Source organism: Poecilia latipinna, unplaced genomic scaffold, assembly GCF_001443285.1.
Source record: "Poecilia latipinna isolate Pla-1442-1.1 unplaced genomic scaffold, P_latipinna-1.0 Scaffold2589, whole genome shotgun sequence".
Lineage (NCBI taxonomy): Eukaryota > Metazoa > Chordata > Actinopteri > Cyprinodontiformes > Poeciliidae > Poecilia > Poecilia latipinna.
The window spans coordinates 37,668-53,310 of record NW_015115205.1 but is presented as its reverse complement, the minus strand read 5'-3'; the positions used below and the strand labels follow the sequence as shown (position 1 = coordinate 53,310).

The window sequence follows — 15,643 nt, the reverse complement described above, 5'->3', positions numbered from 1 at the left end:
CAATCCTGCCGGTTTTAAAACACAAGGCACATGTTTTGTTTTTGTTTTTTTTTTTTTTTTTTTTTTTTTGTTGAGGTGAATAAAGGTCAAATTTCCTGCTTTAAAAGAAAGCATTTCATTTGATGATCTATAAATAGCAGGCAGCCTCAGCTCTGAAGGACGTTTATTGTCTGAAAACTTTAACATTACTGGGTGTTGGCTTCCTTTGACACAAGATGTTTAGAGCTCAGTTTTATCTAATCAAGTACTGTGCTCAGGCTTTGAGACTCAGGTAAGTTTCACAGCCTTCAGTGGGAATCATTGTGCAAACAAAGGAAAAAAAACAAAGTCTTTGCAGCTCTTTATATCATCTGTGAAACGTGAGCTGCCGAGAGACACTTTTCCTGCTCAATGCGCAGAAGAGCGTCACAGGAGATGGAAAAAAACTGGTTTAATTTGAGAGCATGAAAACGAGCTCTGGAATGACAAAGCATTCCTGAACTGAGTTAGAAACTCTCTGAAACACACACAACCCACCAGGTTCCCAGCTAATCTTTCAGCTTATCTAAATACAAGCACAGCTAAAATACAAACCCTTTAACTTAGTTTACTAGATATAATAATCTAGAACAGTGCATCTGATGTGTTTTTTATTTATAGCGTGAAAATGAGACATAGAAAATATCCTTATTTTTGACAGCATACTGTTTTTGTCCTATTAGATGTTTTCAATCCATTTTAATTATTTTATTTGTGAAGGGGAAAAAAGTTATCAAAATTAACCTGGCTCTTAATTAACCAAATTTATCTGGGAATCTGATTTCAGTTAGAATAACACGTATAATGAAGAAATCACTGGGAGAGCAGGCAGAAATATTCAGTAACAGATGGTAAAACTAAATTCCTGGTGTATATCGGTCTGGAAAAAAACTTTGCAGCTTCACAACTTGTAAAACATTGTGAAGCTGGGAAATGAACCAAAGTACAGCAGCAAGTCCAGTGAATGGCTTGAAAATATACGATGTGACCTAATCAAAGTCTGTACTTAAATGCTCAAAACAAATAGATGCATGATCTTTAAAAGAATGATTCATGCTCTAAAATGCATTTTAAAAAATTTATATTTCTGCAAAGAAACGTCGGCAAGAATTCCTCCACAGTGATGTAAAAACACTCACTGCCACTCATTATGTTCACACGGTCCGAGCTGCGACCCAGAACGACACGATAGGTTAGTAATTTCTGGAGTAAAACAGCTTTTTGTGCTGCTGTTTCATGTAAAATCCCTGTGAATTATTTCACATTCTTGAAAAACAGTGGGAAGATCTTATTACCTCTAGATGTTGATTATGCTCAGTAAAAACACATAAATAGCCTTTGGTAAACAAACTGAACCTTTCTGTTTCTGCAGGGAAAAACCACACCATGTTGTCATTACTTAAACATCACTTACCCCTTCTTGTACTTGAGGGAAAGAGCTTTCCAGAAATCAATTTCCTCGTCCTTTGAGGAGAATTTTGGCATCATGTCCATTTCCATGGCAAACAAATCTACAGGAGAGAATTAGCAAAGAACACATATTACCTTGATTTATCAACCTCAAAGAAGAGTCAAGAGAAAATCATTTTTGACAGGTAACGTCATCCTCAATTCTGTGTATAGTCATTCATTTTTACATTTAAAGCCTCCTAAATACAAACCAACTACTGCTGGCCTGAAAACTACTAAATCTCTACAAAGAGCCTCAAACTGCATTCAGGTTTGATCAGTTTCAATAATCTTTGCCCACTCCAGCACAATCTCTCCAGATCATCCTCGGTTCTCCTCTTCGGCTCACCATCCTCCACAGGTTTGCTACGGGTTTAGGTCTGGAAACTGGAATGGAGGAAAGTTGATTTTTTTTTTTTTATTTGGTGTGGTTTTGTATCGATTTAATCACATGTTTTAGATCGTTATCTGCTGAAAGATGATGACCTATTTTCAATGTGAAAACAAACCAAAAAAAAAAAAAGATTGGGTTCTTTCTTTAGCCCAAATGTTGGGTTTATGCTTTTGGGGAGTTTTGACCAGACAGTTGGAGCCTCATAATGTTTTACAGGCATCCATTTTGGATTGAACAATGTGATCAGACTGAACCTCTTCCGCAGGATGACCGTAAATAATGTTAACATGATCCAACCCAGCAACGTTGCATTAAATTAGCTGAAGCCTAGATTTGTCTACAAAAGTAGCCCTGATTGGCTTGTTTTTAACCCAGCGGATTTTAGACTGTAGCGATACAAAGAGTCCTCTGTTACTGGCCAAGGGACCTAAATTATCACAAATCCTCCACCGTACTTGACAGTGGACCAGAGGCGAGGTGTTCATGGAGTGGGAATATTTAATCAGAGCCCACTGTTCCAGTTAAAGTCTCAGGAGAGTGTGGCAGAAGCCTCATGTTTCAATATTTAACCCAGTGATGAATGTGGAGGGCCCTAGTGAACGCAGTGCATATGTAAAATAAAGTGAGACTAGGACTTACACCACAGCAGGGCGTTATTAATCAGAAACACTCAGTGAAGACTAGCAGCCCCCAACATGATGGTTAAACAAAGGGCTTCATACAAATGTATGTCACACTTCTCAGGTCTTTTTTTTGTAACACTTTGTTGTTGTTTTTTACATGTGTTATTTCATTCCACTCACAACTATGCACTGCTTTGTGATAGTTCATCACATGAAATAACCCAAAAAAAAAACAATAAGAAAAATGTACAGAGCTACTTGAATGACTTACAGTTTTACTACATTTAATAATGATGAGATCAAAACAGATTCTAACATGAAAAAGATCTTTATTTTACATAGAGCACTAAATAATATTATTTTATTCATAAATGGTGATCAAATAATTTATCTTGTATATTATTAAATGTGTAGCGTATTTATTATTTACGACTAGTGTCACGTCAGAATACCCTTAAATTAGGGGCGGATTATATTTTTTGTCTTTCAGAAATGATACATGATACATTTTTTTAATTATTTTTTTGATAACCGGATCTGGGTTGAATGGGTTAATCGATGATGAAGCTGAACACAGATCAGATGTTTATCAGATTTTAATGGCCCATGAAGAAAATATTTAGTTGTACATTATTGAAGTGTAGACAAAATAATAATAAACGTCCATTTTTCCATATTTATATTTAATATCGGAGTTTATTGGGGTTTGGGCGAGACACATCGATGATGCTGTTGAGCTCAGCTGTCAAAACTGGGTGTGCAACAATCCGAACACACGGCCAGCCAGAGACGACCGCGATGGATCCGGTATTTTAATTAGTATTATTATTTTATTTATTTTTACTTCAATAAAATGACTATATTAAACCAAAGTGCATCAGTACCTGATCATCGCTTCCAAAGGTTTATCAGTCCATCGCTGCTCGGAGCTGCTGAAGCTGGCCGTCCTCCGCTGTCTGATGATCTCCGCTCCACTGCGCTCAGCGGGATTTAAAGGGGAACGCACCTATAAAATAAATCACAGCTCTCCTATTACTAATTCACGTTTTATCTCTCTTTACAGGACATAGTCGAGAGTGAGTAATTTATCTCCACAGAGGAACACACTATAAAAATATGCATATTTGAAACACATTTTAAATAAGCTAGATAGATGCACAGATGGTTAAAAATGTACATACAAATAATTTCTTATTGGAAAAAAGGCATGATTATTGACGGCATTTAAAACAAATTCACAGATTTAGGAATGGTTTTTTTTTTTTAGTTTTTTTTTACAGAAAATAATTCAGATTTAGGGCGGACCAGTGCACCTGCTCCATGCGCATTACTACTGCGCAACATTGCGCATAAGACACAAGTTTATTAAAATAGCACCATCTACTGGTAATCCAACAGCACAGACTGTGTTGTTTGAAGGATGTGGTTAAGAGCTAAATTTCAGATTTGCAATACAACGTCAAGTCAAGTAAATATGACAGATTGGGATGTAAAAAAAAAAAAAAAAAAAAAAAAAAAAAAAAAAAAAGGGAAACAGTCAAAAGAAATGGAAAGAAGTTGCCTTTTAGTGTTTCGTCTTTTTTAATGAAGAGCTTACATATTAAGCTAGCGAATATGTAGCAGGTCTCTCCTATATTTCAAGATAAAATTTCAGCAGTAAGTTTATTCACAAACCGAAATTAGCCCGAAATATTAGTTGCTGTATAATTCTATTTCTATGTATAGATATAATTTTCAACTAAGTAAAAACAAACAAACACAAACAAAAGACAAAACAGACAAAAAAAAGAAAAAAAAAAACTAAAACGTTTATTCTTACATCGTGACGTCAGAGCGCATGTTGCGGGAATACGTTACCCTGGTAACGAAGGACTAACTCGGCTGTGCTGAGTATTTCCTGGGAGCTTCAAAGTCTTCCTTCAAACTTCTGGGACGCCATGGAGGATGACGAAGAGAGAGTAACTCTGTTTGATGTGGTTTACGGCAGAAAGTCAGAGGTTTGTGCCGAAAGTTCGCAAATGCTTCGTTTTATTTGTCTCGGAAGTCACAATTTCGGCGTGGAAGTGACATCACATTTAATACACAAAGCTGCCATAAATACAAATTAAAAGATCATTCCTGCAAATTGCACAGTGCTAGTGCACAGTGGCCACATTGGATGTTTAGGACACATTCGTAACATACATCGTACTGTATTGTTAAAAGCACTTACCCGCTTTCTGTATACTGAAAATAATAATTCAAGCTACTTTTCTATACTAGATACTTCTGCAAAGGTGAGTCTCTAGCAGCTTTACTGCTTCTCTTATCAACGTTCTCTCTGCCAGTTTAGGCAGACGGTAACTATTGATCATGCTTCTTCCAGTTTCAGATTATGGACGTTCAAGGCCTGAAGCACTGGTTTTATAACCTAACCCTGCTTTAAACATCTCCACAGTTTTATTCCTGGCCTGTTTGCCGTCTTCCTTAGGCTCCATAAAGTTTTCTTCACCTTTAAAACTTATGTGAGACCTTTATAGAGCAGGTCTTTGCTGTATTTTGTTCTGAATATCCAGCTCCTCCTCTTCTTCACCTCCAGCGTTTATACCACAAGGTTATCCTTGAATGAGGTGAGAAAGAGTCACAGAAGAAAGCTGCAGGCTTGGTCTTATAGGGCCTGGACAACAATGGGTTTCTAGGGTGTAAGCTGTCGAAACACACAACAGCAAAGCTCAATGAGACTTCGCTCTGTCGCTACTTCAGCGAAACTCAGACAGAGATGAGGCTGGAATAACAAGTGATGGAGAAAATGGAGGCAGAAGAAGCAAAAGAGGAGACTGGGACTAGTTTCTTATACCAGATGAGGAAGGAAAAGATGGAGGAAGATGTGGTTTGTATACAGTTTGGGTTTTTTCCCCATGGATTTCATTAAACAAATTTGTGTCTTTTTACTCTTAAACAGGTCAAAAAGCTATTAATACAGACACTGTCAGGTAACAAGCTGGCTAATTCTGAAGGCTCTTCATTTTCTCTCTCTCTCTCTCTCTCTGCAGAAGGTCGTGCTGCAGCAGCTGACAATGGTAGCCCAAGTCCCCAGTGATGCTGCTGATAGAACAGAACTGGGAGGTCAGCCACCAATTACCTCACAGCTACAGAGCTTGACACTTTAATTATCTGATACCAATTTAATTCAGTTTTCCTCACGGGGGGCTGATAATGTGACGATATTCCTTGTGATATAACAAACGAATAGCCCTACATTCTAGTCTGTGCAGAAAAAACCCAGAGGGACTTTTTTTTTCCTGTCCCGTCTTCGCTGTCTGAGTGTTTTTACACCTCCTTGTGTAAATGTCCGTTCATCGACGTTTATGAGAGCCGCTGACGAAATTCCTAGACATTTACTGGAGTAGAAAACCAACAATAAAAGCTGGGATAGCAGCGGAGCTGTGTGTTTACAATAAGTCGGTTTTTATGTGCTGCCTAACAAACCGCCGTTTGTTTGTTTGTTCGTTTGCTTCTGAGCAGCTCGTTATGAAAATCTCATCACTCAGTTAACTAAACAGCACAGGCTGGGTTGTGGGATCACAGGGTTGCTGCTCATTTATCCCACCTGTCTGCTGCACATCATTGAGGCAAGTTCTGCTTCCAGCTCAAAGTCAGATTGTCAGATTTGTACATGTAGTTGACTGTGTTTGTCTTACAGGCATCTGAATATCTGCTGGATTGTTTTTTGAACGAACTCCGAGCCATGCAGGAGCAGCCGGACTGGTAACCATCCCTTTGCTAATGTTTGCAAACGAGAACGTGTAAGGATCATCGTTCCCCAAGTTGCTTTCTACGTCTAACAAACCTCTGAGGCCCGAATTAATGCTTAGCTTAAATCACACATATTAGACCTCCATTCACTCCAAAGGTGACGTTTGGAGACAATTTACATTTTCTCGTTTGAATGAATAGTTTTGAAATAAACTTCTGTTAGGTGCGTCTGGCCTGATGCCAAAGCTTCCTTTGGTTTTCAGGCACCAGATGAAGCAAAGATCACAACAAAGACGTTAAGGTTTGGCTCGATTCATAAAATCTACACACTTCACATGAAGGAATCGACAAACGTTAGCAGCCATCAGTGAGTTCAGGAGCTAAATGTAAGCTGACTGAGCAGCCAGTATCACTTTCCCTTGAGTTGCTCTGCTAGAACGACTAAAGCAGCCCAACACGAGTAAAACTGAAATCGCCTTCAGTTTGTCATCACTAATGTGAAATTACAGCTGCTCACAGGCAGATGGACATTTTAAATGATTTTGTTGCTGCGGACAAACTGCTGAAAATGTTTCATTATGTTGCGTTAAAGGCCTACGAACTCTCTTTTCAGCAAATTGCTGGAAGCTAAGGTCGCCTTCATGTGGCATAGTCTGGAAGGCAGACAGTTCCAGCAATGGAGCTACAAGGTGAGCTCTTTTCATCTCTTCCCTTGAAGTGCTTAGAGATGTTTCTGCTGATACCTTCAGGTTTTTTTTTTTTCTTTAGCTGTCACCTTTGTATGTGTAGTTTTGAAGCTGCCTGTCTTTCTGCAGGTGCTGACTGCAGATCAGATAAATCAGAACCTGCTGTTCACCACGCTTGAAAAAGTGGAGGAGAGCGTAGAGACGGTGGTCTGCCGCGTCCTGACGCAGTTGCAGGAGCTGGTTATGCATTTAAAAACTTCTAAGGTTGGTCTTTTGTTTTCTGAGAGATCACATTAATGTGAAGATATAGCAAGTATGTACTCAATTTGTCATGTTACAGTCGCAAACTTCATAATTACAAACTGGTAGGGAGGTAATACATGTGTTTTCAGCATTTCTTCAAATACAAATTTTGGGGAAAACACAACAAATATCTGTGGCTTGTAAAGACTCTCACACCTGAGCTGTGGATCCCTGCAGATCCTCCAGAGTTATTCAATCGCACCACAACAAAAAGTGACACAGTTCAAGGCTTATGGATACTTCTGGATGCCACTGCAATGTTGTGGCTGCATGATTGCGTTTCCAGGAACTTCCAGGCGCCATCTTGGATAACAAACCAGAGTTGTTGAATCCTCCGGCGGTTTTGGAGCAGCTTTTGGACCGAGATGAACTTTTAAGTCCTCAGCAGTACCTGCAGATGTACCACAGCCCCTTAAACATTTGCATTGACTTTGGTAAGAGGAGCTTCATTCTCAGTCTGAAAATAACATTCACCTCAATAGTGTGAACTTTAGGTTTATATGAAAAAACATATTAACTGTAAAGTATGACCACAGATAAAAAAGGAAGAATATTAACATTTTACTTTGTTGTTGTTCAACAGGACAAGTCAATCTCAGATCCTTCTTCTAGAGCTTCCAGCTGTCTCCGTCTGTCTGAGCGCCATGAAAAACATCCAGTTCACAGTGAATGTTTGTGTTTAAAATGAGAGAGCATGTTGGAAACTTAACTTAATAAATGTAACACTGTTTTTAAATCACATCAAGTGATAATTTTAACATTTATTTTACCTTTCTGTCCAAGGGTTGAAAGCTCAGCTCGTCATTTTTACTTCGTGTCTTAATGTAACTTTTTTGACAGATGGGTTCAGTTCAGTTCACGCTGTTATTGTTTCACCGCCAAATGATATTCTATAGTAAAGCAACTAAAAGGAACTTTTTCACAGGAGGAACAGGTCATCTATAATGTCCTAATCTGACACAAATCGATCTGTCAATAATCTGTTGGTATATAAATAGACAGGATGTGACTGAAGACATTAAACAAGCTGTGAAACGCTGCAGCTCTATTTCCCAGAACTTAATCAAGTGCATCATGTTCTGCTTCTGTCCATTGGACTGATATTTACCTTCTGAATTATATTATGCTAAATTATTAACTATATGCTAAATCTGAGATTTAAATGTGTTTGCAACAAAAACAAGGGACATATGATTAATATAAAAACAGGTTTAATAGTTTCAACATTCGGATGATTAATCTTTAAATTTTTTCCCGTCTTACACTGAATTCCACTTGGTGACCAAGAGATAGAAGATTTTTTTTAAAAAGAAATGTAATTTCCTTTTTTTATTCCAGACTTTGAGAGTCAACAGCATCACTACAGTTTAACACAAAGATTGGATCAAATGTTTTTTTTGTTGTTTTTTTTCCGTTTCAGTTTGGCTCCTTAACGTATAACTTGAACCTTTGCAAAATGAAACAAAAAAAAAGAAAGAAAAAGAATAAGTATTTTGGCTGCAATGACTGCATGCACCACAGTGTAATCTACACACTAAACTGGATTATTCTAGGATATACAGCGTTCCAGTAGATTAAAGTCCAGTACTAAACAGGGTTGTTGTTTTTTTTTTAAAGGATCTCGGTCTCTGTTTTAAGCCGATTTGCTTTTTCATGACAAGGTGGAACATATGAGGAGTAAACGTCTGAATAACTTGAGAACTGACGAGGAGTTTCGCTAAAAAAAGAAAAGGGCAAAGGGCAGCGCTGACCGTTACTTCTTGAAAGCCTGATCTTTTCTCTCATCAAAAATAAATACAAGCACATTTAGATAGGACCAAATATAAGACGTGTTTCATAGGCGTGGTGAAAAAGCATGCTGTAGAGACAATGCACAAAAGACAATGTTGAAGTTCGTCCCACAAAACTGCTCATGATGCGTCTGACGCATGAAACTACGTGGACGACGCGCACGCGTCTGCTTCCGTCGCAACCTCTGAGGTGAATATTGTTTGTACATTCCACCTGTTTGTGTAGAAAAAGGCTTTTATATATATATTTATATATATATCAGTGCTCAAAAAGCTGAAAACTATGTGGGATGTGGAGTTTGATGTGCTCTGAAATCATTTGGTAAAAAACACGCAGGTGAACCAGGAAACGACACAGAGCGGGGGCAGATAGACCTCAGCCCAACTACAATGGCTGCTAAGTTATTTCTTTGTTTTTCTCCTAGTAATTATAAACTACTTTATTAATGCTGGATTATGCTAATTCATCTGGTGGATCTGATCGGTTGTGACATGGCAGCAGATTAAAAACGATTCAAAACATAAAATATAACGGGCCACTAGGGAGTTAAAACAAAAGCTGGGGTTGTAAAAATTTTTTACAACGCTGGGGCTGTAAAAAAAATTATAAATTATATGCAGAGTCCTGTAAGCAAAGCACATTCATGGAAAGTTGAGTGGAAGGAAAAGAGCCACACTGAGTTGTATCTAAAACAGTAACCCTTTTGATCCTTTTTTTTATTGATCTGTTGTATTATTATAATTTTCTGAGAACAGAACAGAATTTGAGGTTTTCATTAACAGTAAACCACGATGGAGAAACTGACAGCCATGAACAGCTGAACTATTTCAAACTGTCTCTCTGAACTGAACTGTAAGATAAATGAACCTTTAAGTGTTGATTCAATAAAAATGCTATGTCATGTTTTACATCTGCTCTTCACTGGTTGATTTATGGAAACTGTATTTTATCTTGTAACCATTTGGACTCCCTTTATCGGTGGAATTAAAATGTAAATTGAAGCTCTGCAGGTGCTGACGGGTGCTATGACCCATCCCACGATCACAGGTGCAGTTTCTCCTGTCAAGTAGTGTAAATAATTAGAACTAAAATGTACACATTCAAATGTAAAGAAACAAAATGGCTGAAATAACTTGAGTATCATCCAGTTAAACGTCGTGCTGCATCATGTCAGAGCAAGCAGCTAAAGACAAAAACAGATGTGGCGTCGTCTGTTTTTTCTACCTATAAATCTACTGAGAGGTCAGGAAGTTTGCAACACAAACACTACGCCTGTAGAAAAGAGAAGCCAACATCTGATGTGTAAATGTGACATTATTGTGCTACAACCACCAACATTATAATCATATATGTACAGCGCGTTTAGTTTTCAGTAAATGTGAATAGATTTCGATATCGATATATCCGACTCTTCCCGTTGTCCATATGTACAGAACAAATATGTACAGACGCGTCGAGATTTACAAAAGTCCTGCGATTTCGTGACTTTGCACTTAACCAAGAGGCGATGGCAGAGCAGCACAGTGGACGTTCTCAGGACAGAAACTAAAGGTCCTACAGGTCGGATAGGTCGCGACGAAACCCTCCGCAAGGCAAACTGCTGCTGTTCCTAACCTCGTTACATCAGTTTGACTGATTTTCAAGTTTTAATGCGGCAGCAGAAAAAATCTGGTCCTGTGTCTGAATATGTGATTTTTTTTTCCCTCTTAAATCCTCAGACAAGATTCACGTGAAGCGCAAATACTCACAGCTCCTCACACCAAGTAAACCGTACTCAGACGTATATCTATAAATACTCTCATCAAAATAAACAAATATACAGATATCTTTGCACTTGCCTCTGGATCACCAGTAAAACTCCCAAAAAAATATCAGCATCATCAGAGTTTCCTATAAACTGGAACTGCAGGTGTAATGGCACTGTGATGAAAAAAAAAGAAAAAAAGATGTGCTTATTCATAAAAATACAGCACATTTTCTTTCTGGTGGTGCTTCAGATCTGTCTTTTTTTTTTTTTTTGGTTATGATATGACAACAGACTGCTTGGTTTATTTCTCATATGAAGCCTGGAGTGCAACATAACACAAACTGGTTCCAGTGCTAAGCTGCTGCTGCTGCTTGTTATCTTGCTGCAGCAGGATAAGCATCCACTGCAGAGATGGTTTAAGATGATGTAGCTAAAGAGCTGCGTTTTTATAGAACCAGCTGTACCAGCTTCATACTGGGTGAAAACCCCCATTATCTTCCACCCAAAGCGCTCGACTTGTTAGAACTGGGAAAATCTGTTGCAGTGTAAATGTAATCATGATGCAGGCGGCTGCACTCATGACGCAACGCCTCGGAAAAGCATCCACATAGCTGAAGTGGAAGGAGAATGATGCATGGATCTGAAACATTTTACTAATAAACAAAATCTGTAAAGTTCAGACATGCCTTTGTAGAGCCACGTTTCACTGCGGTTGCAGTATTTTAGGCTCTCTGCCAGAGACTCGAACTCAGTCAGATCGAACGGAGAGAGTCCGTGAAGATCGATCCTCAGTCTGACTGCGCCGTTTTAGCAAAGATTTACTTAGAGCTAAACAAATCCTTTATAGATCTGGTTTCATGTTGCGTTGGAAGGTCGCCTGTTTGTATGGTTTGCTTCGTACAGAGGGTCTGGACCCTCAGCTATTGAGAAACGATCGCTTCCTGGAGGAATACTTTTTTTCTTTTTTACGTCTACCCTGCTTTCCAGTCAGATCTGACCAGCTTTTCTCTCTCTGCTGAAGCAAAGCATGAACGGGAACAGGTGTTCAAGAAGATGTACATCGACAGATTCACACCTCACTTGTTTTTTTTTGTTTTTTTTATGAAAAAGTTTGGATTTCATCTGACTACAGATTCTGGAAACCAGTCTCCTCGTGTTTTTCTTTCTGGTTCTCTTCAATCAAAGCCAGATTTCATCAATATCCTCTAACAAACCTTCACAGAACAGCTGCGTTTATGCTGAGCTGTTATTTTGTTAACTCATTTGAAATCGGGCGTCATTTTCTTTCCTCTTCCCATGTGTTCTTGGAGTACATGTCTGACGACGTCACGGAGACGGTGGGGTTTTCTCCCACAGTGGAAGTGGAGTAGCAGCGTCCCGCTCTAGCACTGCAGCAGCTTTGTTGGAAAGTCCAGGCGTCATAAAACCAGTCCTACACATCCATGTCATCGCAAACCTTCTCCAGGCTGAGGAATGAAATATAAAAAGGTCCCACACAGCTTTGACTGCTGCCAAAATAATCAGTCTGAATTTCTCCATCTTTCATAAACTACAGTGTGCATGTCATACATTTCCAAGCTCCCTGCCTGCATCCATTAAAAGTGAAAATGTCCCCTATATAACTCTCCTCTTCATACAAAATATGATCTGATTGGATCCCTATTGTGAATATCTCATATGCTCTGAAAATATATTGTATAAACAATAAATATCCAGTGTCTGATCTCCTAACTGAATGTCATTTTTTTGTTGTTGTTTTTAAAGAAAAGCACATACTACTAGCCCTACTGGTCTAAAATAATGCACTCCTGCTTTTGCTCTACGACACCAACAGTGCAACATCATGTCGTACAATTGTCACGTCACACACTAGCAAAACGCACACACACACACGCACACGCACGCACACACACACGCACACGCACGCACACACACGCATACTGACACTCACAGTGAACGCTCAGGCTGGACAGAACTACACGAGCGAGACATTTCAGACGGACACCCCTGAGGAGTGAGAGGGGAGTGAAGGGGTAAAATGAATCGGTGTGGGAAACGAGCGGTGATGTTGCGTCACTCATTACACAGCAGCAGCGGCGGCAGCAAGGAACTCCCATTCCTCCAGCATCCAGACAGCCTCCTGCGTGGCGTTAAAGGCAATATTGCATGTGATTTAAATAAGGCAAAAAATAAAAAATAAAAAATCTTAAAATAATCCAGGAAATGAAACTGTAAAATGCTAATCGTGGATGAGATGGAAAGCTCCTTGAGGAGAGGCGCTTGTTTTCACATGTGGGTTCCTCTGGACCCAGGGCGGGCGAGGTATGGGACGCGATGTGATGTTGAGGGTCATAGCACTGTGCTTTCGGACTCCTCCTCAGAGTCTGCTTTGCTTTTTGGCGACAGCGGAAGCGCCTCCGAGTTCCTGAAGGGGGAGATGTGCGTCAAGTCGAAGATGCTGTCCAGCTCCATGTTGATGACGGGGATGTCCAAGTTGCAGAGGGAATCTGGCAGAGCGGACAGAGGAGACGACAATGATGAGCAGAGGCAGAAACGGTTCCTGTGCTCAAACATAAACAGGCAGCGGATCGTCCTGATCAACGTCAAAACACGATAATGGGTCATCACAAGTGGAATGAATGACTGAAAGAATAAAGAAGCTCGGTAGGGAGGGGCCGTGTGGTTACTATAGCAACGTGCGTCTGTTAAATCGGAAAATCTGGTTTCCGCTTCCCCAGCTCCGTCTTATGAAATGAAAATATTAGATAAGACCAATAAATAAGGATTTATTAAAAAGCATTTACTGTATTGACTGATCAGCGCGCAGTTTACGGCCTGGCATGGAGTCGTTAAGAAGAAGAAGCTTTTACAGCGGCGCTCGTCTTGTCTGTACTGTTGGTTCTGGAACTCCAGAGCTTCTGCATGGAGGGGAAGGTGTGGATTTTGAGTGACCTTTGACCTCAGCTCTAGCATTGAAGAAATCCGGCCGCCCAGCGCATGCTGCTGATTCTGATTGGACATTTTCTTTTGTCTTTTAGCGAGACATTTTCACAGATAAAATTACAAATAAAATTTTTTTTTTTTTTATTAAGATACACTAATTATCATTAACCGGATGTCTGCATTAAATATCAGATCAGATTCTTTGTCTTTCAAAAGGACTGCAGAGAAGTAGCGAGTCCTTTTCCTACCACACTTTTTCCTTCCAATAAACTTTCCTTTAATACATCTGGATCCAGCATTCTGTGCAGCGCTAGCTTTTTTAGCATTCGCCTTTGTGGCTTACATTTCTTAATTAAAAACATTTTCATCTGGTATGATGACATTCTTTAACTTTTAGAGAAACTGAACTGGGTTTTTGTTAGCCGTAAGTTAAGTAAGTAAGTCGTAAATGTCAGAAATAAATGTCTGAGATATATCACAACGTGTAATAAATCCAATTCCACATTTTGAATTCAGATAAAATCCAAAATGTGGAATTCAAAATGGTGCCTGTGTGACATATTTAGACAGTTCTACAAAGCGTTATCGTGATTTCAAGCTTCCTCTTCCTTTCACAAATCAAATCCTGCCATATTCTCTGAGAGCATATCCCTGCAGCAAGTGACCGCAACTCGGTTAGTCAGAGTTTAATTATTATCTGTTCATCAAAGACTAAAACCCACAAGATCAGATCAGAGTCGTCTACAGTGATGTACAATCCTGCACATCAACCTGAGGGAAATTGTTGCTCTGCTGCGTCTTTTACGACGTCCGCAGAGTGACGACTAGAAACCGCCACGGACAGGAAGTGTGTTTAAAGGGCAGCGATGCGCGATGACAGCGTGGTGAGGGTCAGGAGGTCAGCGGGGCTGTGAATGTGGAGACCGTGAGATGGGAAAGGTGCAGGATTCCTATTGGTGGACATGCACCGCTCTCAGCCTCCATGCAAACGCCAACAAAATGTGTTTAATGTCAGCAGCTGGATAAACAAAGGGAAAGCAGCATCTGCCACTCTTACTGGCACCTCTGGGGAAGATATGAATAGATATACAGTAATGTAACGCCCCACTGAAAAGCTTAGGAAATAAATAATTTCTTTGATTTCCAATATATGGGGATAATTGTTCTAACCTCACAAGTTTGCAGCAATGAGTTGAATATTTGGTCTTTCCTCGGAGCTCAGTCTGCCTAGAACAGGGTAAGGATGTTCAAAGTGTGGCTCAAATGCATTTTTCTGGCACTTGGAATAACTTTATGTGGCCACAGAGTGCAAAACAAATGACGGTGACTGTAAAAATTAAAGTTGGACAGAAAATGCTTTTTCTTGAAAAAGAAATGCATGTAATAACTGTTATGGAAATTTGGAGTCCTCAGCAACCCACTTCCTGCTGCAATTCTCTAGTAGTGGTTCTTAACATCTGCCTTGTTAAGTTTAAAACAGTTCCAGTTGTTTTAAACTTAATTATTGCTCTTACTATAAAAATGGACGATCTTAGGTGAGAAGCTATGTTTTGGTAGCCATTTTAACATATTTATGGCTTATTTTAAAGGGAAGTTTGCTTGTCTTTCACATTTTGAAAAGTGGGACGTTAGACCGTCATCGATTACCTAAAGTTATCAAAAGTATTAAAGGTTTCTAGAAAACCTAAAAGAGTAAAACAACAAGTATGAAACTAGTGAGCGGGAGGGGAAAAAGAAAACATGCAGGAACATTTCCTCCCCGTTAAATAAACGTGTTTCGATTGAATGTTTCCTTTTGAATTCTTCACTCGTCTTCGCCAGGGGTGCCAATAAGTGTGGGCAGCGCTGTACAGGTGAAACACATAATAAAAAACTGAGTTATGCAGCCGCAGAGCAGAGAAACCAAACCCAAACTCTGCCTCCTTTAGCAGCATAAACTTGTAAAAGAGATCAT

The 15,643-nt window shown here is 39.4% G+C and overlaps 3 protein-coding genes across 5 annotated transcripts in view; 1 reads left to right on the top strand and 2 right to left on the bottom strand.

Annotated features, from left to right (window-relative positions):
• LOC106938425 (nuclear distribution protein nudE-like 1-B) overlaps positions 1 to 3,476 on the bottom strand; it is an 18,526-nt gene extending 15,050 nt beyond the window's left edge. For both annotated transcript variants that reach the window (XM_015020467.1, XM_015020465.1), the window contains exons 1-2: positions 3,369 to 3,476; positions 1,433 to 1,529 (exon numbers count right to left, since the gene is read on the bottom strand). In XM_015020467.1, the coding sequence (XP_014875953.1) occupies positions 1,433 to 1,518 (86 nt within the window). In that variant the 5' untranslated portion in view covers positions 1,519 to 1,529; positions 3,369 to 3,476. The remainder of the gene's footprint in view (positions 1 to 1,432; positions 1,530 to 3,368) is intronic.
• An 844-nt stretch (positions 3,477 to 4,320) lies between these two features.
• Positions 4,321 to 7,949, top strand: tex47 (testis expressed 47). 2 transcript variants are annotated; one of them, XM_015020469.1, is made up of 8 exons: positions 4,321 to 4,481; positions 5,517 to 5,589; positions 5,989 to 6,095; positions 6,167 to 6,231; positions 6,833 to 6,908; positions 7,035 to 7,169; positions 7,495 to 7,642; positions 7,792 to 7,949. In XM_015020469.1, exons 1-8 carry the CDS (start codon positions 4,422 to 4,424, stop codon positions 7,818 to 7,820), a joined length of 693 nt encoding a protein of 230 aa, XP_014875955.1. In that variant the 5' UTR covers positions 4,321 to 4,421; the 3' UTR covers positions 7,821 to 7,949. The 2 variants fall into 2 exon arrangements, with proteins under 2 accessions (XP_014875955.1, XP_014875954.1); XM_015020468.1 differs by lacking the exon at positions 4,321 to 4,481 and adding an exon at positions 5,063 to 5,353.
• Positions 7,950 to 8,402: 453 nt separating this feature from the next.
• LOC106938424 (rho GTPase-activating protein 44-like) overlaps positions 8,403 to 15,643 on the bottom strand; it is a 30,501-nt gene continuing 23,260 nt past the window's right edge. Inside the window, exon 21 of the mRNA XM_015020464.1 lies at positions 8,403 to 13,253. Within this exon, the coding sequence (XP_014875950.1) occupies positions 13,096 to 13,253 (158 nt within the window). The 3' untranslated portion in view covers positions 8,403 to 13,095. The remainder of the gene's footprint in view (positions 13,254 to 15,643) is intronic.